The 19,452-nt window shown below is 34.5% G+C and overlaps 1 protein-coding gene across 1 annotated transcript in view; it reads left to right on the forward strand.

Moving 5' to 3' along the window:
- SLCO6A1 (solute carrier organic anion transporter family member 6A1) overlaps positions 1 to 19,452 on the forward strand; it is a gene marked incomplete at both ends in the record, with an annotated part of 102,377 nt that overhangs the window by 40,220 nt on the left and 42,705 nt on the right. The window contains 3 exons of the mRNA XM_079145162.1: positions 700 to 812; positions 5,988 to 6,132; positions 18,612 to 18,807. Coding sequence (XP_079001288.1) covers positions 700 to 812; positions 5,988 to 6,132; positions 18,612 to 18,807 — 454 coding nt within the window. The remainder of the gene's footprint in view (positions 1 to 699; positions 813 to 5,987; positions 6,133 to 18,611; positions 18,808 to 19,452) is intronic.

Below are 19,452 nucleotides of genomic sequence, written 5' to 3' on the forward strand. Positions count from 1 at the left end.
TTTATATGTCAATCATAATTTGATTAGTAAATTTTTTACTCTCATTATTTTAAAAAATGCTTTATTTCTAGTGTTTATAATTATCTTTTAAAACATGAATTATATATATATATATATATATATATAAATGTATCTGTTTACTTAGAATGGTTCAATGTGAAATATGTCATAGAACTTTGGTAACATGAAATCACTATTAAAGTGATGTGGAAGCACTAAAAAGCATCTGTAAGGTCAGAGAAATCTGATTCTTGATTGTGCATTTCATTGGCACAAATAATTTTTAGAAGGATTAGATATTATTTTTTCATGTTTTATGTCTGTGCATTCAAATAAGTTAGCCACTTGTCAAATGTGCCCATTTAAATTTTAAAACAAGTTAAATTAAAAATTAAATTAAAAATTAATTTACTTGGTAATAGAAACTACATTTCAAGTACTTAGTAGGCATATGTATAACTAGTGGTTAGAGTATTGGATGGTGTTAATGTGGAAATTTTTCATTATCACAAAATGTTCTTTAGGACAGCACTGCCTTAGAAGAATGTGTCTTTTACTTAATTGGATTAACTTTAGGATGTTTAAAAATAACTCATGTTCCTTTTCAGTACAAACTGGATTTATTAGGGTGCATATGTATGTATATGTATTTTACTTATTTGAACATGTCATAAAATTATTTTACTTGTTAACATGTAGGTACAACAAGAATAAGAGCTGTAAAACGTAAACAACAGACTTATTTGTTTAGTGACAACCTTAAAGATAAGAAATTTGGACCTGGTATTAAGGACTTGTTGGCTGCTATTTGGGTAAAGTAAATTATTTTATGTGGAAAACCAACTAAGTTGATCTGTGCAATTTTCTAATAGTGAACTTAAGAAGTAGTCATAAAGTGTTAAACTTAAATCTGGGTGAAACTTTTGGAATCTCTTAATTAAAGTATTCTTTTTTCATATAATGAGAACCAGGACCCATCTCCCTCAACTGGCATTGCCAAGAGTTTGGCTACTGTCAGAAACTGATATTAGGTATTTTCTTTCTATTTTTTTTTAATTTTGCTTTTATATGCTTTTTGTGTTTATTTTTCCCCAAAGAAATAAATATAGCACTTAATGAGATAACATGTAGTCATCAACGTTATTTTTTATTACGTTTAACTGAGAGAGAATAACTCTGGAAGTTAACATAATACCACATGCACCATATTCCATGGAAAATGTCTCATCGCAGTGTCAAATGGAGCACACACACCTATCATGCAGGCATCATGCATAAAAAATACCAACTTTCAAATAGTGAGACCCTACTTGTTTTCTACTCTTATAATTTCATCTTTTATACCACCTACCTAATTTTATTTTTCACATATCAAGTCCTTTCTCAGATTGTTCTGCAGATAAAACTCATTCTCCTCTTTTTTAATCAGAGTATTACAGTTATACATAGTAGTTGGGTTCACTATAACAGAATCATACATTCAAGGAATTAGGTTTCAATCCCCCAATGTGTCAGTGTAAATTTTTGCCCACATCCTTGCCAGTATTTATTTATTTGTGTCCTTGATAATTGCCATTCTGACTAGAGTGAGATGAAATCTTAGTGTAGTTTTGACTTGAATTTCTCTCACTGCTGGGATGTTGAACATTTTTTTTTTCATATATTTGTTGGTTATTTGTGTATCTTCTTTTGAGAAATGTCTATTTAGTTATTTAGTTATTTTGCTCATTTATTGATTTTTTTTTTTTTTTGGTATTGAGTTTTTTGAGTTCTTTATGTATTCTGGACATTAATCCCCTATCAGAGAAGCAGCTGGCATATACTTTCTCCCATTCTGTAGGCTTTCTCTGTTGAGTATATTGGCTTTGGGTTTATCATATATAGCCTTTAAAATGTTGAGTTAATTTCTTATATCCCCAATGTTTCCACCATTTAAATTTTTTTTTTTTTTTTTTTTTTTTAGTTTTAGATGGATACGACACCTTTATTTATTTTTATTTATTTTTATGTGCTACTGAGGATTGAACCCAGTGGCTCACACATGCTAAGTACACACTCTACCACTGAGCCATAACCTACCCTCTCCAGCATTTTTAACATGAATGGATGCTGGATTTTATCAAAGGTCTTTTCTTATCTATTTGGATGATCAACTGATTCTTTTTCTTAATTATATTTAAGTGGTGAAGTATGTTTATTGATTTTCATATGTTGAACCAACCTTGCATCCTGGATGAGGCCCACTTGATCATGCTATATATCTTCTTGATGTGTTTTTAACGTGGTTTGCTAGTATTTTATTTAGGATTTTTACATGTACGTTTATCAGGAATATTGGCCTGTAGTTTTTTTTTTTTCCTTATAGGTCTTTGTCTGGTTCTGGAATTAGGGTTATACTGACATTACAGAATGCCTTTGGGAGTTATTTCCCTTTTGGTTTCATAGAATAATGTGAGAAAGACTGGTGTTAGTTCTTCTTTAAATGTCTGGTAGAACTCAGATAAGAATCCATCTGGTCCTGGACTTTTCTTTGTTGAAAGGCTTTTAACTGTTTCAAATTCATTACTCGATATTGGTGTTTAGGTTTTCTGTATCTTCCTGGTTCAATTTAAGCAGATTATATGTGTCTAGAAATTTGTCAATGTCTTCTAGATTTCCAGTTGGAGTACAAATTTTCAAAATAGTGTCTAATGATTCTCTGAATTTCAGTAGTATCTGTGGAGATATTCCCTTTCCATCTCTGATTTTGTCTATTTGGGTCCTCTCTATTTTCATTAGTTTGCCTAAGGGTCTATTAATATTTATTTTTCAAAGATCCAACTCTTTGTTGCATTGATCCTGTGTATTGTTCTTTTATCCTCAATTTTCATTAATTTTGGCTATGATCTTTATTATTTCAGATATTTTACTTATTTTAGAATTAGTTCTTTCTTTTCTAAGGTCTGGAGATGGAACATAAGTTTATTTATTTGGGATCTTTCTATTTTTTAATGTAGACTCTCAATGCTATCAATTTTCCTCTTAGAACTGCTTTTATACTATCCCAGATATTTTGATATATTGTATGTCCATTCTCATTTGTTTCTAAGAAGTTGTTGATTTCTTCTTTGATCCTTTCTTCATTTAAAAGAGTATTTTTCAATCTCCATGTGTTTATGTGGTTTCCATTATTTTTCTTACTGTTGATTTCTAGTTTCATTCCATTATGATCTGAGAGAATGCATGGGATTAAATTTTTTTTTGTACTTTCTAAGATTTATATTGTGATCTAGAATGATTTATTTTGAAAAATGTTCCATAAGCTGCTGAGAAGGTAAATTCAGCTGTTTTGGGTGACATATTCTTAAATGTTTATTATGTGTACTTGATTTAGAATATTTAGGTTAGAAATATCTCTATTGATTTTATGTTTTGATGACCTGCCTATTGGTGATAAGGATGTGTGTGTTTAAATCACTCAGTATTATTGTACTGCGATCTCTCTGAGATTTAGTATTAAGGAGCATTTTTTTATATATGTAATTGGATGCACTGACATTGCGGACATATATATTTGTTATCATTATATCTTCTTTTGTTGGACTGATCTCTCTACCAGGATGCAGTGGTCTTCTTTTCTTCTTCTGATTATTTTTTGCTGGAAATGTGCTTAGTCACATATGAGATTACATCTGCTTGTTCTTTAACTCCTTTTGCATGGAATATTTTTTCCTGTCCTTTTATCTTCAGCTTGTGAGTTCCCTTCTAGGAGATGAGTCTCTTGCAAATGGTATATAGTTAGATTTTGTTTTTGATCCATTCCGCTAATCTATGTCTTTTAATTGGGGAGTTGACACCATTTACATCCAGTGTTATTGTGAATATGTTTGTGGTTTCCTCCATTTTGTTTTTTGCTATATTTAATTCTGTCTTGATTTTCACATAGTTGATTAATATTGATCTTCATCTATTTGAAAGCTTTGGGATTAGTTTTGGGATCCTCTGTGTGCAGTTTACCTTTCAGTATTCTTTGTACTTCTGGTTGGTGTTTTCACTCCTTTTTAAGAAGACTTTCAAAACCTTTCACAATAACATCAACTCATTTCTTCAGAATTTTATTCCTGTGTTCTCCACATTCCAATCACTTTCTTGTTCCTGGACATATCAAATATTTTATCATACTGCATATTCATACATGCTTATCTGTGAACTTGAAATGTCCTTCTCTCTTTTCTCCACCCCAAAACAAACAAAAATTCTCTTTTCATGTCTTATTTTCCTAGGCAAAATGACTTTCTCCTTAAGACTCTGATAAAAAATACACACACACATACACACACACACACACACACACACACACACACACACACAGAATGTTCTTTAGGCTAGCACTGTTTTAGAAGAATGTGTTCACATGTATACACACTTATTTAACACATATACACATCTATTTGTTTTAATTTTTATATTAGTCTATTTCTTCCTAAGATAAATGAATATAGTTGTGTAAAATAAGAACATTTAACTTGCTTCTATTTGCCAAGTGTTTCTTTTTATCAAAACATACATCATTTCTATAATTCATTATATTCATTAACATTTTATCAAAATTTAAGTTTTCAGAATACTGCACGTACATATTTTAACAATATAGAAGGCAACAATTAGTCACAACCTCTTTCATATTTAAAAAATAAAATACACATTAAAATGCACTTAAAATTTGAGCATAAGTGTTTTAAGGTTTATTTTTTTTCTTTTTAAAAGAATTTTTTTTTTTTTTTTTTTTTTTTTTTTTTGTAATGGAGATTGAATCCAGGGATGCTTAATCACTGAGCCACATCCCTAGCACATTTTAATTTTTTTTGAATTTTGGGGTAGGGTCTCACTAAGTTGCTGAGGCTGGCTTTGAATTTGCAAACCTCCCGCCTTTGATGCCTGACTTGCTGGGATTACAGGTGTGTATCATGAAGCCTGTTCTCCCTCATAGTAAATACCTTTTATAAAAAGTAGTTAATATTAAAAGCGAAAGACTATTTTGTAACATATAAAAGTGAAAATATTTGTTCGAAAAACTTTAAATAATGTAAAATGTAGATTCAAATTTTATAGTTTAGATAATATCAAGTCAAGGATTTCTGTTCTAAGAAGAAAGCTAGACAACATAAATAGATTGGTAATAGAAAACTAAATCCAAGAGATTTCTTAGAATGAACTTGGAATTCTTGGAAAATCTACAATTTATGAGAGAGTCAGAAGTCATGTAACCTTGTTTACTTGTTGAGTAAGGCCCTCCCAGGTTCAGTAACTCTCAGTGATGGAGTAGTTCTGGAAGGGCATGCAGAACCCAGAAAATTGCTCTGAAAAAATTTGGAAAATATAAGCTGATATATAAAGAAATTGGAGGTTTTCTATACTGAGGTGATAGTGCAAACAGACACCTCAGGAGAATGATAGAGAAATGAAATATTCATTCTAAGCCCTAATACCCTAGTAACTCCATTCTAGGATACATAATTCCAAAGATACTCCATCAGAGTATACTAAGAGTACACGCACAGGAGTTTTTTAGATATCCATGCTTATCAAAGCAGGAAATAAAATGCAATATAAGTATTTAATCCTACGGGGATAGATAAATAAAGTGGATTCACACTATACAATTAAGGTAGTGCTCAGAAGCTGAACTAGATAAATATGCAAAATATATCTAAGAAGAGCAGAGTCTTTCCCAAATCTTTGTGGCTTTTAGGCCCACAAATAAAACTTAGAGGTGGTATGGAGAGCATATAAAAATGAAAGTGTACATTTTATGGAATATGTATATTGGTTAGTTGTACATTATTTGTAGAACTGCATATATACTTTTTGAGAATTACATATGTATATATATATTTCCATTAAGATTGGGGGAGGTAAATTTTTATAGATTACTGACATGAATGGGCATATCTATTCCTCTTGACTAACAAAATAAAATAATTAACATATACTTATTTCTACTTCAGATTCTAATGAAGAATCCAGTGTTTTTATGCCAAGCTGTGTCCAAAGCTACAGAATTTTTAGTTTTGATTGGAGCTTCTGAATTTATACCTATATATTTAGAAAATCAGTTTATAATAACACCCAGAACGGCAGCAACACTTACAGGTAGACTTTCCTTCTGACTGTGCTGATTTCAAAAACAAATTGTATGAACTCTACACACACATATATATGAAATATTTAAAGTAATTAGAAAATACAAAGAGCAATGTACTTAAGCACCATTTGCCAAAATTTAAAAATATGAATGCTTTGCTATCATTTCACCAATAATTTTTAACACATCAAATTGTAAGGACATCATTGCATCCCTCCTTCACCCATTTCTCCTCCTCCTTTCCCTTAGATAACCATACTTCTATAGTTGCAGTGCATCCTTTTATACATGTTTGCTCACATTTTCTGCTTGTCAGTTTATATTCAATATATTTCTAAAGTCTGTATATTTATACAAAGTGTTCTACTTTTTTATCAGAAATTATGTTCTTCAGTCTCATGTTGATCTATCTCTATTTAATGCATCTTAATTGTGCTATGGGATTCTATTCTATGAATATATCACTTTTTGCATTATAATATTAACAAATATGAAGCAGACTTTAATTTTTTACTCTCTTAACCAATCTAATAATAGGTTTATTGATATGTGCACATTTATCAATGTTGTCCTATTTTTCAACATTAAAGGGCAATTGCAATTGCAATTGTATACATTGCAATTGTATACATACTAGTTATTGAGAATTTGGCTCTCCAAAAGAGGTTGCTCATGGAATTCATTGTTATAAGGGTCTAGAATTAATGGGAAAGTTGTAAACGTAATCAGTCGTTTCAGGATGAAAATAGTTAAGGATGCATGCTGTAATTTTTAGGGTAACCAATGAAGGAACAGTAATAGAAGATATTAGTATCCAATATTTGATTAAAATCAAAACTAGAAAGAAAAGAAATAAATAAAACATAAAATATATGGTCCAAATAAAAAACAAATTTTAACACATGGAGAAAACTTTTTTAAACTCAGTTTTCAATACATTTTTCTATTAAAAGCCTAGTATTGTCAAATTGCATATTTTACAAAAAGTCTAAACATGATGCAAATCAGTTTCCATGGCCATGATGACAAATTTTGACATGAGTATACCACATTATTGACTACTCTGATTAATCTAACCAACAAAAATTGGGACTAAATTCATTCAATTTGTTTCTTAACCGGGTTTAATTAAGCCTCACTGTTTCTAGGACACAGAATGAGACCACCTATTGTATTGACCTCCCCCATGCCTTTAAGATCCTGGACCCAGTCAGCTGAACAAATCCTTTAGCACTAGACTTTCACTCAATATCTGTTATTAACCTTTCCACATAGCCTGAGGTGTTGGTTCAAATATCATAGAAGGTATTAGCGATAGCCCGATCCACCTTGACCTGCAGTGATGAAGTTTGGGTAATTCTGTCATCCATAACAATGTTGTTCAGTAAGTGAGATTTACAAGAGTGCTTTCCAGGTATGAAATGGTGTCATTGATTACTTCAAATAACATCAAAGACAAATATTGTACCACCTTTTCTAATTGGATAACCCTAATTGTAGAGATCATTTCTCTCAGAATATGAATAATGTGTCATAAATTCCTCTAGGAAACTCCCCTGCATAACAAAGAGCAACTCCTTTTAGAGGCTTTCCATAGACTTCTGAGACTACATGATCTACTTTTGTGTTTGAACACTAGATCATCTCTTATGACCATTCCTATGTTGTTGATTAAATAATTTTCATTGGACAAGTGAAGATTGTCAAATAATTGTGAGTCTGATTTGGTCTATCCCAAATGAGAATATTAGTCCCCAAAGTTATTGGGTCTCTAGGTTTCAAGTCTTCAGTTTCGACAAGAGACCAGTAATAAGTTAATAGCTGGTTTATAGGATAACTGTTTTAGAGTGTCAATGAGTCCTAAACTTCAAGGAACGTATCTCAGTGGAAACTTCAGCCCCTTTCCAGTCCACAGTATCATCAGTCATTAGGACCTGTAGCTCAAAGGGATCAATTGACTTGTAGCACCTCAGGAAAGATAGTATGCCATAGCTTGCTGACCAGTTTTAATGTATATTTGGGGGTTATACACAATATTGGTTAGGTAATAAAAGACCAAGTGGAATGCCAAAGTAAGGCATCTAAAATCTCTAATGCCCACAGCCAGAAGAAATGCTGTCGACCTTTTGTTTGGGGAGAAGGGTGATGTCATTTTTTTTTTTTTTTCATTGCCAGAGAGATAGAACATTTTGAATCTGTCTGCATAGTCTTTGAAAAAATATGATAAGAAAGCCTGTGGATTTTTGCCATGGTGCCATCTCTTAGCCAAGGACATTAATTCAGGAAATCACCAGTGAAGGGTGATGGGGGTTTGAGAAAAGACAGACACACATAGAGAAAGCTGAGGTCAGGTGGGACATGACCTTCTGATGGAGGTATAATGACCCAGAGCTAGTTCAGCTTGTTTATTATATGGATTTCATCAAAAGGTTATTTGTGGGAAAGTGTCAACAAAACTGGCAATCTGAAGGGCACATGACTGGTGAGACATTTTGGGTTATCTTGTTATGCTCAGAATTCTCTGCCCTCAGGAGTTAGTGCCCGAGTTCAAGGTCCAGGATGATATAACTGTGTGCCTTTGCACGGAGCCTCCTTGTTCAGGCGTCACCATAGCAACTGGGCCCTCTTGACCTGCATCTTTGCACAGGAAGTTCCCAGAATAGTGCAGCCACAGGGCAATCATGATTCAAGTCGCTGTTCTCCAATGATTTTGTTAAATTTCATCAGTTACCTTTGCTAGTTAAGGTATGAAAATAATAAAGTCAGAGTTATTGAGTCTGAGGCTTCTGATCCTCTACCAACTGAACACCATCTATTAGTGTAAAGTTCAAACCAGTATATAGGGGTACTCACGCTAAATCTCCAGGAACGGCAATTACTTCTGAATGAAGCCATATACTAACAAACCTTTAAAAACTTACTAAAAATCTTCTCCTCAACTCCACTAATCTAACTGGAAAATGAGAGACATGCTGTAGAACCAGGTGAGAAATTAAGTATTAAAGAAAAAAAATCATTATACTCTATAGGACATGAAAAGGAAAAAAAAAAAATGCAGGTACAGAGAGGACCTATTGCTGTAAAAAGAAAACAGACAGAAAAAGCAAAGAGAAAAAAGAAGGAATAATTCCAATTAATGCTTCAAAACATTAAAAGAAATACATAGAATAGGATTAAGGGATGCAATATCAAATAATAAGGGCAAATCTATTAAAGCAACACTGAAGGTAATATCTGTGACATCAAATGCAAATACTAGAGACATGTAAATTTTTCTGTGCCAAGCTATTTGAGATGGAGAGACTTACTGGTCCTTTCTGGTTTCGATTTCATCAGGTTTGGGAGCCTTTGTAATTGCTCACACCTCCTCAGCAACTCAGGACTCAGGACTCTGAGTTTCTGTGGTCTGGGAAGTGATAACCTAACCGGCATACTTCTGATGCAAATCTTGGAGACTTCCTCCATTCTTTGGTGTGTCTGGGCACAAAACAGCTTTCTGGGGGATCAGAGGGAGCAACCTCTAATTGTCTGTGGCCAGTTCTCTCTCTGGTTGGGTATGCAATCTTGTGGTGTCACCACTTGTAGAAATGTTTCCTGTTCCCAGAGATGTGAGAACAGGTGTGAACTTGCCTGAGTAGATTTCAGAGTATGTGGGTATAATGGAGATGTGACGGTCAGTGGTAGTAACTCTGGGTTGCCTGCGGGAGGTGTGGAGTGTCTGCCTCCAGTGGGGGCAAGTGCATTGGTAGGCATGCATCTGGGAGTGTTCAAAGGTGGCTGTTGTCTGAAGAGCATGTACCTATAGGCTGCCTCTGTGGTGTGAGTGTCACTGCTAATGCATACCAGCTGCTGTGGAATGCACAATGGCAGGCTCACTTCTGGGTGCTCTTGGCAGCAGCCATGTCTATGGGATGTTCATAGACAGGCCACTTCTGTGATGCATGGGCCACTACCAGGACACAGGGTTTGGAAGCGGACTTCTCCTGCCTGACAGGGCACACCATTGCTGGCCCTTAACTGAGTACACTGGATGGAGACTGGCATCTCTAGGGCATTCATCTTTAGGCCACTTCTGTGGTGCACATAGTCCTGCTGGGGCACATGCAGCTTCTGCTATCTACTGTGGCTCGTAAAATTGTGACTAACTACTGGGGCTGTTGCTGCTCCCTGGGTACTGTACTCCCTGCGGGTGACTTGCTCTCTGTTCCACTGCATCCCACTGCCATTGTAATTGATAGAGGGAGGAGGAAATGGCAACCTCCAGCTATGAGTGATCCTTCTACACATAATAGCCCATTTCAATAGTATTCCCTATGGTAATGTTTGCTGCAGTCTGTAAATGGAATGAAACTGATTAAATATAATTCCTTCTAGTGAGGTGGGTTTAGGTGTGGTCACTTCAAAATGACTGCATGGTACAGTTTTCACCAGCAATTTGAGATAATCTGTGCTCATCTCACAAAGTGTCTTTGTGATTCCTGCCCCAGCTTAACCATTGTTGCCAAAGTAAGTTTGTCAGCTTTGCCCTTCCTCCTTCTCATTTTGTTACCATACTCCGCTGACCTGCCCTGGTCGGGATTTAGGATTAGTAAACTATTTCCTGTTTTCTGTACCAGAAAGCAGAATTTCCAAGTCCCTTCAAATCTCTGTCTAACCTTAGGTCTTAGTGCATTTCCTCTGTCATCCACCTCTGCTCAACTGTTCACTCACTGCTTTCATTCTAGATTTTGGAGGACTTGAGATTTTCTGCCTACTTCCACTCTGCCATCTTACTCTATGTTGCATAAAAATAAATGGATCGCAGGGAGAAGTGATGTGTGCCCTATAATTCCAGCAGCTCAGGAGGCTGAGACAGGAGGATCTCGAGTTCAAAGTCAGTCTCAGCAAAAACGAGGCACTAAGCAACTCAGTAATACCCTTTCTCTAAATAAAATACAAAATAGGACTGGGAATGTGGCTCGGTGGTTGAGTGCCCCTGAGTTCAATCCCCAAATAAATAAATACATAATTAATTAATTAATTAATTAACTAATTAATAAATCATGCTGGAGCCAGTGATTCAATCCTGTAATCCTATCTACTCAAGAGGCATCAAGGCAGGATGATCACAAATTTAAGTCCAGCTTCAGTAACTTGGTGAGACCATGTCTCAAAATAAAAATCAAAAAGGGCTAGGGAAGGACGTAGCTCAGTAGTTGTCAAGTGTCCCAGGGTTCAATCTTCAGTACCAAAAAAAAAAAAAAAAAAAAAAAGGCAGTAAAAATTTCAAACATAATGCTTACTGAATAAAACAAAAATGTATGCATACCTTATAGACCAGAAGACTTGCAATAAAGATCATTTGGGCTTCCAATAATGTTCTGTTTATTATTATATGGTGATTACATAGCTATATTCACTTTGGGAATTCACAATGTGTACAATTGTTATTTATGTACTTCTATGTACATCATGAAAATATTTAATTTAAAATATGATCCAGAGTTATGTGGATTATTGAATTTTCAACTCTTCACTTTTTGTTATGACATTGACCTGGATGTTCCCCCAAAAGCTCATGTGTTGGGTGATGTAGCAATGTTCAGAGGTGAGACGATTGAATTATGAGAACTCTGACCTTATCAGTGGATTAACCCATTTTTTATATTAATAATTTGAATTGGCTGCTGGTAGTAGCTATAGGCAGGTGGCAATGGCTAGAGGAAGAAGGCCACTGGGGATGTGACCTTGAGGACTACCTGTCCTTAGCCCCTACTCACTCTTTTTTTCTCTCTCTCTCTCTGCATCTATTAAGATGTTTTGCCTTGATACTATTTATAAACTTTTATTGACATGTATGTTGAACCATCCTTGCATGCCTGGAGTGCAACAAACTTGATCATGTCATACAATCTTTTTAACATGCTATTGAATTTATTTTGCAAGTATTATTGAGAATTTTTGTCCCTATGTTCATCAGGGATATTGATCTATAATTGCCTTTTTTTGTTGTGTATTTATCAGGTTTTTGTAGCACTATAATACTGGCTTCATAAAATAAGATTGGAAGGGTTCCTTATCTTTTTATTTTATGGAATAGTTTGAAGAGCATTGGTGTTAGTTCTTCCTTAAAAGTCAAGTAAAATTCAGCAGTGATGCTATCCAGTATGGATTCTTCTTTGATGGGAGATATTTTATTCCTGATTCAATCTCAGTAGTTGTTATTGCTCTATTTCAGTTTTTCGTATCTTCTTGGTTCAATTTTTTTTTTTTTTTTTTTTTTTTTTTTTTTTACTCTACCACTGGGATAGAGCCCAGCCCAGATCTTTTTTTTTTAATTATTATTTTTATTTAGCTTTTATTTTTTTACAAGCTGCATTTTGATTCATTGTACACAAATGGGGTACATCATTTCATTTCCATGGTTATACACAATGTAAATTCATACCATTTGTGTAATCATACATGTAGATAGGGTAATGATGTATGTCTCATTATTGGTTCAATTTTGGTTAGCCATATGTGGTTAAAATTTTGTCCATTTCTTCTGTACTTTCTAACTTATTGGCATGTAGTCTACAAAATGTTCCCTAATTATTCTTTGAATTTCATTGGCATGTATTGTAATGTCTCCCTTTTTGTCCCCATGTCTGGGTCTTCTTTCTTTTTCATTTGGCTAGTTTAGCAAATGTTTGCAAATTTTCTTTATCTTTTCAAGAAATATCTCCTTGTTTCATTGATCTTTTATATTGTTCCTTTAGTCTCTCTTTCATTTACTTCTGCTTTTTATTATTCCTTTCCTCTTATTGATTTTGTTTTGTTCTTATTTTTCAAAGGTCTTGAGATGTATCATTATGTTATTTTTTTGATGTTGGTCCTTAGTGCTAAAAACATTTCTTCTTATGACTGCTTTTGCTGTATTCTGGTATGTTATATTTCCATTTTCACTTGATTCAAGGAATTTTTTAATTTCTGAGTTTTTCACTATTCACTGTTCAGTAGTGTATTCTGCAATCTCATGAGTTCAAGTAATTTCTACTGTTTCTCTTACTTTTCATTTCTTGTTTCATTTTTTTGTGTGTGTGACATGATAAGATGCAAGAAATTATTTCAGTTTTTTGAATTTGTTGAGGCTTTCTTTGTGACATATATTCCAATTTGGAAATTTTTCCATGTGTTGAGAAGAAGAATGTGTATTCTATTACTGGATGGAAAATTTTGGAGATGTCTGCTAATTCCATTGGATCTATTTTGTAATTTAACTTTGATGATTCTTTGTTGATTTTTTTTTTTTTTTTTTGATGTAGTGAGGTATCTATTGGTGAGAGTATTATTGTATTGGGGTCTATCTCTCTCCCTTTATATCTGGTAATGTTTGTTCTATAAAATTGTGTGTGCAAACATTTTGTGCATATGTTTATTATAATTATACATTTTTGATGAACTTTTCCCTTGTTTGATATTTTAAAGCCCATTTTCTCAGATATAGTTTAATTATTACTACCACTCTTATTTATGTGGTATATCATTTTCATCCTTTTACTTTAAATCTATGTTTGCCTTTGCAGGTGAGGTAGGTTATTTGTAGGCAACATATGCATCCTGCTTTTCAATTTACCCAGCCAGATTGTGTCTTCCACTGAAGAAATTAAGATCATTTACATTCAGAGTTATTATTATTCTTGCCATTTTATTGTTTTTCTTCAGGTGGTTTTGAATATTCTGTGTTCTTTTATTGTTCACTTATTTTTCCTCAGAAATTTGATGGTTTATTGCATTGATAATATTTGATTCTTTCCTATTTTTCATTTGTATGTTTAGTCTTCTGGTGGGATTTATTCTTTCACATGCTTTCATAATTGTGACCTTCTTTCTTCTTCTTCTGGGTATAGAAGTTCCTTAAATGTTTTTTATTCTGCTAGTGTTCATGAATTCCTTCATTAATGCTTTTCTTGAAAGGCTTTTATTTTTTCTTATTCTGAAAGATAACTGTGCTGATTGGCAGTTTTTTTTTTTTTTTCCTTCAAAAACATGAAATACATCATTTTATGCCCTCCTGACCTGTAGAGTTTCTGCTGTGAGATCTGATTTTAGTCTAATGTGTCTGCCTTTAAATATGACTTGGCTTCTCTCCTGAAGACTTTGTTGTTCTTTTCTTGCCCTGTACTTTTAGCACTTTAACCATATACCACAGACAGATACTTTTCTAGTTATGAGTATTTGGGTTTCTAAATGCCTCTTGTACTTTAATGTCCTTGTCTTTACCAAGATTTGTGAAACTTTCTGCCAGTATTTCATTAAGCAGGTTTTCTTTGCTATCAGTCTGTAACACTTCTCCCTTGTCTATTCTGATTACACGTTTTGGTTTTTTAATGGTATCCCAGAGTATATGTATGTGTGTTCTTTCTTATTTTTTCTTTATCATCATCTGAATGTGATATTTTATCAGACTTGTCTTCAAGTTTTGATATTCTTCCTTCCATTCACTCTAGTCTATTTGTGAGCCTTTCAACTGAGTATTTTTATTTGAATAATTAAAATTTACATTTCCAAGATTTTTTTGATTCTTTTTTGTAATCTATCATTTTATTTAAAATTTCATTGACATCTTGCATTATGTTCCTTGATTAAGTCAGTTGTTTATCTATACTCTCTTGGAATACATTGAACTTTTCAAGAAATCATTACTTTGAAATCTTTATCAAGTATTTCAGTCATTTTGATATTTAGGATTCTGTTACCATGGAAATTCTGAATTTTAGGGGATGACATATTCCCTGGTTTTCTCATCTTTCTCATGTTTTTGGTTGAGATTTTTGCGTCTGTTGGGATGAACATCTCTTCTACTTCTGTGTGTTGGCCTTCATGGTATGTGGCTTTCTTCTCTCCATATGACCTTGGGTACGGTTTTTTTTTTTTTTTTTTTTCATTGTTGTTTTGTTTTGAGTAGTCTTGAATTAATTTCAAACTAGACTCCCTAGTTTCCGTTCAGAATGTATTTTGTCAGGGTTGCCGAGAACTACTATCTCTACGGGTCTTGAAAGAGTGGGAACACTCTGGTTCTTCAGACAGATATGGTGTAGGCAGAAAAGTATGTGGGTTGTACCCTGCATGATTACTCCTATTATAACCTATGATAGGTTAGGGATTTACACAGGTGCTGCTTATAATAGCTCTAGTACTTGAAAGTGATCCTGATGCTGGTTCAGTTGCACTGAAGGGCCACAAATTCTTGTCCCATAGCTGAAGATTTTTATAGATCTGGTTGCTTTATGGGGAGAGGGACATGCTGGAAATATATCTCCCCCTCTGAGGGACTAACCTTCAGACTTATCAGCTCTGTCCAATGTGACCTGTGTAGATGCAACCAACATAGAGGATCCACATCCATGCAGTGCCATATGCCACTTTGTTTTCCCTCTATGCTGCTACTGTGGGGGTTATCTGCCCAGAGGCCACACTGAAGCTTCCATCTCTCTGTACCCATCTGGGGACAAGTTGACAACTGGTAGCTTATGTCTCTTGTTTTCTTTAAATAGAAGTGCCCTTTAGGGTTTCAGTGGGACAGTTGTGGCTAAAGCAGGGTTTAATTCCTCTCATCTAATATGTGAGGTAGTCATAGGCAGAACACCTGCCCAGTGTGCATGAAGCCCTGGGTTCAATACCCAGCACTGGAAACACACACACACATACACAATTAAAAAATAAAAATAAATAAGAAAGAGTATGAAGAGGGAAAATAATAGAAATAGAAATCAAAAATGAAAGGAAGAAAGGGAAAGTGGGAAAGAAAAGGGAAAATACAACTAAAGAATAAAAAAATAAGATAAAACAGAATCAAAAAGCAATCATAACAAAAGATAGAATTGACAGAGGGAAAATCAAGTAAAAAAAAATTCTCTTAACTGAGGTGCTTTGAATATGTTTCTTGGGGTCTCCTAAGATTGTAATCTGCTAGGTATGAAGGTGGGTAATAGGTCGTAGCTGCAGCTCATTTTCATTCCTCTCAGGTCTTGCCAAAGTAGCTGAGGCAGAATGCAGGCTGTACCCTGAAATTACATGTTAAGATAATGTTGACTCCACCCAGGGTATTTTCTCTCCAGAGGGTTTTAGTCTGTGCACCTGGGGCATGGCCAATTTCATGATTACAGCAAGACCTTTGCAGCAACTGAGGTGTGGTAGAATGTGGACTGCACGGGGTGGGCACATGTGAGCCCTGGAGGAAGCTAATATGTGTGCCTGGGGGCGTGGCAAATGTACAAGCCACGGCTGATCCCCAGAATGCCTCCAAGGATTGCAGAGGCAATTGAACCCCACCAAGTTCGGTGTTTGGGAGAGGCTTGCAGAAACTTGATGATTTGCCAGCCCTGATCCTGGCACTTTTAGACTTGGCCGCACTTGTAGCCACACCAGTAGTTTGTGATATTACTTCATGTCACAGAGGGCAGCGTTGCTGAACAGCTATGCCCTCCTCTCCTCTCCCCTTTCCCTTGCAGCCTGTGTTCCCTGCAGAATAAACCTCTCGGTGATCTTATGTTAAGGACGCTCCCCCAAGCTAGAGCTGTCCTATGTGGCTCTTATCTACCCAAACTGGCCCTGTGTTCAAGGGGACCCTGAGATGTGATTATGCTATGTTTTTTGATCCCCAGAGCAGTTAAGTCCTTAAGAGCAGGAACTTCCTTAAGATGACTCCGGGCTATAGAACTCTTAGACTTTGCTGAGAGATACAATTACTTCTTTTTTTAAATTAGTTAATTAATTTTTAAATTTGTTCTAATTGGTTATTCATGACAGTAGAGTGCATTTTGACACATTTTTACACAAATGGAGCATAACTTGTCATTCCTTTGGCTGTACATGGTTCTGAGTCACACCAGTAGTGTAATCATATATGTACATAGTGTAATCATACATGTATATAGGGTAATAATGTCTATCTCATTCTACCGTCCTTCCCATCCCCACCACCCGAGGCTTCCCCTTACTCCCCTGTGCATAATCCAAAGTTCCTTCATTCTTCCCTACACACCATCCCCCACCATGGATCAGCATCTGCTTATCAGAGAAAACATTCAACCTTTGGTTTTTTGAGATTGGCTTATTTCACTTAGCATGATATTCTGTAGTTCCATCCATTTACCTGCAAATGCCATAATTTTATTCTTCTTTATGGCTGAGATTCCACTGTGTATATGGACCACATTTTCTTCATACATCTGTTGAAGGGCATCTAGTTTGGTTCCATGGTACAATTACTTCTTTGAAGATTGCTCCTTGTGTAGACTTCAGGTCACCAATTTATTTAATTCATTTGCAGGGTGCAGTGTTTTGGGCTACACTGTTTCACCTCTGCCCCCCATTAAGGAATCAGTCCCCTTCCCCCAACCTAGGTGGCTGTTGCCAGGGGCTGGGATATTCCGCTTGTTTTGTTATTTTCTTAGTCTTGGAACCTACCAAGTTTCATTTCCTATGCCTTCATTTTCCCGTTCTAAGCCACAGCCCCTTATCTCCATGAGTAGTCACACACCTGTTGCTTTGTTTCCATCCTGTGTAGAAACAAACCATTGCTAGTGTCTCTACTGCAACTTTTGTCTCCACCTAAATTTTTATTTAAACAATTATGTGTCTTAATGTCCAGACTCTTTATTTGTTCTTTCTTTATCTGCCTAATTTATTCTTTCCCCATTTCATTTACTTCTTCATTTTATGTTATTTGCTTCTTCATTGTTACATCTTTTTTAACATTCTGAAATTGTTTACTATTTTCTAGTCTTTATTAGATCTTCTATGACATAAATTTCATCTGATGTTTTTGGTATTAAATTTTTTTGCTGTATTCTGATTTAAATCTACCATTGCTATGTATTTGTAGCAGAGAAAATTGCATCAATGTATGCATTTACTGTGCTAGCTTCATCTGATAATTTTGTTATTATATTTTTCTTTCTCTCTTTCCTCCTTTTCTCCTTTCTTGTATTTTCCTTCATCTAATTGTCATGTTTAAATGGAAAACAATATCTTATGATGACTATTCTGGAGCCCCAATTTGTTTTGACACTGTCAATTTGAACATCAATTTATAGATCCAGTGGGTGACTTGGTTCAGTTCTTGTTCACAAATATCTGTTTGAGATCTCCTGTCATTTTTATCATGCCTCTTGAAATAATACATGAACCCAGAGAGCAGCTAATAATGGTGTTCAATAAAACAACTCCTAATTTCAGTTGGCATGAGTCAAGTTCCTGGTACATCTTAAATGCCTTCAGTGTGTAGGAGTAAAATACTACCATACTGTTCAAGAGCCTATCACCCCCATGACTTCAGCCCTACTCAGAAGTTTGTATTTTTCATAAGGTTCAGGTTTGTTAAGATATTTATCATGCCTTTAACTTTTTAAAATCTGTTCTTGATGTATGTTAAAACAGAGGAGAATTTATCAATGTACGAATTCTCTATAATTTCAGCTGCTTATTTTTTTAATGTTATTTTTTTCCTCTTTTTTTTTAGGGATTATTTTAATTCCAGGATGTGCACTTGGCCAGTTTCTGGGAGGTGTCATTGTGTCCAAGTTACAAATGTCCTGTAAAGCCCTTATGAGATTTATTATCATTACATCTCTTATGACAATTATATTTATTACACTTATAATTTTTGTACACTGCCATCCAGTCCAGTTTGCTGGAATCAATGAAAATTATGATGGGTAAATACAATTTTGTTCATTCAGTTTTCAAATAAGAACCCATAAGCATATTTCTCAGGCAATTAATTTTGTATCCAGTAATGCTTACATGTTTATGTCATTCCTAGAATTATTAGGCATGTAAAAGAATTACAAGACACAGTTTTAATTTTCATTTTAAGGTCAAAAATATTATGAGATCTGGTGTTGACTGCTCAGATAGTCATAAATTAATAGAGAACATGCACATTAAAATGACTCAGAACATAAAAGTAAAATTTTGTGTTAGGGTGGGTAGCAAGTAGGGGGAATGGTACTAACTTCTTTACATGGTAATTTTACCTTGTGTTCTTGAATTGGATTGTCTGCTTTCTTATGGACATCAGATAATGAAACTAAAAAGAGTATCTCTTTTAAACCAAATGTACATAAATTCAAAGAATTCTGCAGAGATTGATATTATTAGGTTACAAAACTGGAATTGAAAATCAATGGATTGAGCAAATAAAATAAGCAAAGAGAATAAGATTTCTACTTCCAGCTATCCGGAGTAGCTAATGACAGACCAGTGTTCAACAAATATAAGTGCTATTGGATATTCACAGGTCATAAATGTGACTTAAGCTTTACTCATTATACAAATTTTTCTGAATCATAGATTAATAT

This window comes from Sciurus vulgaris (assembly GCF_902686455.1).
Source record: "Sciurus vulgaris genome assembly, chromosome: 6".
Taxonomy (NCBI): Eukaryota; Metazoa; Chordata; class Mammalia; order Rodentia; family Sciuridae; genus Sciurus; species Sciurus vulgaris.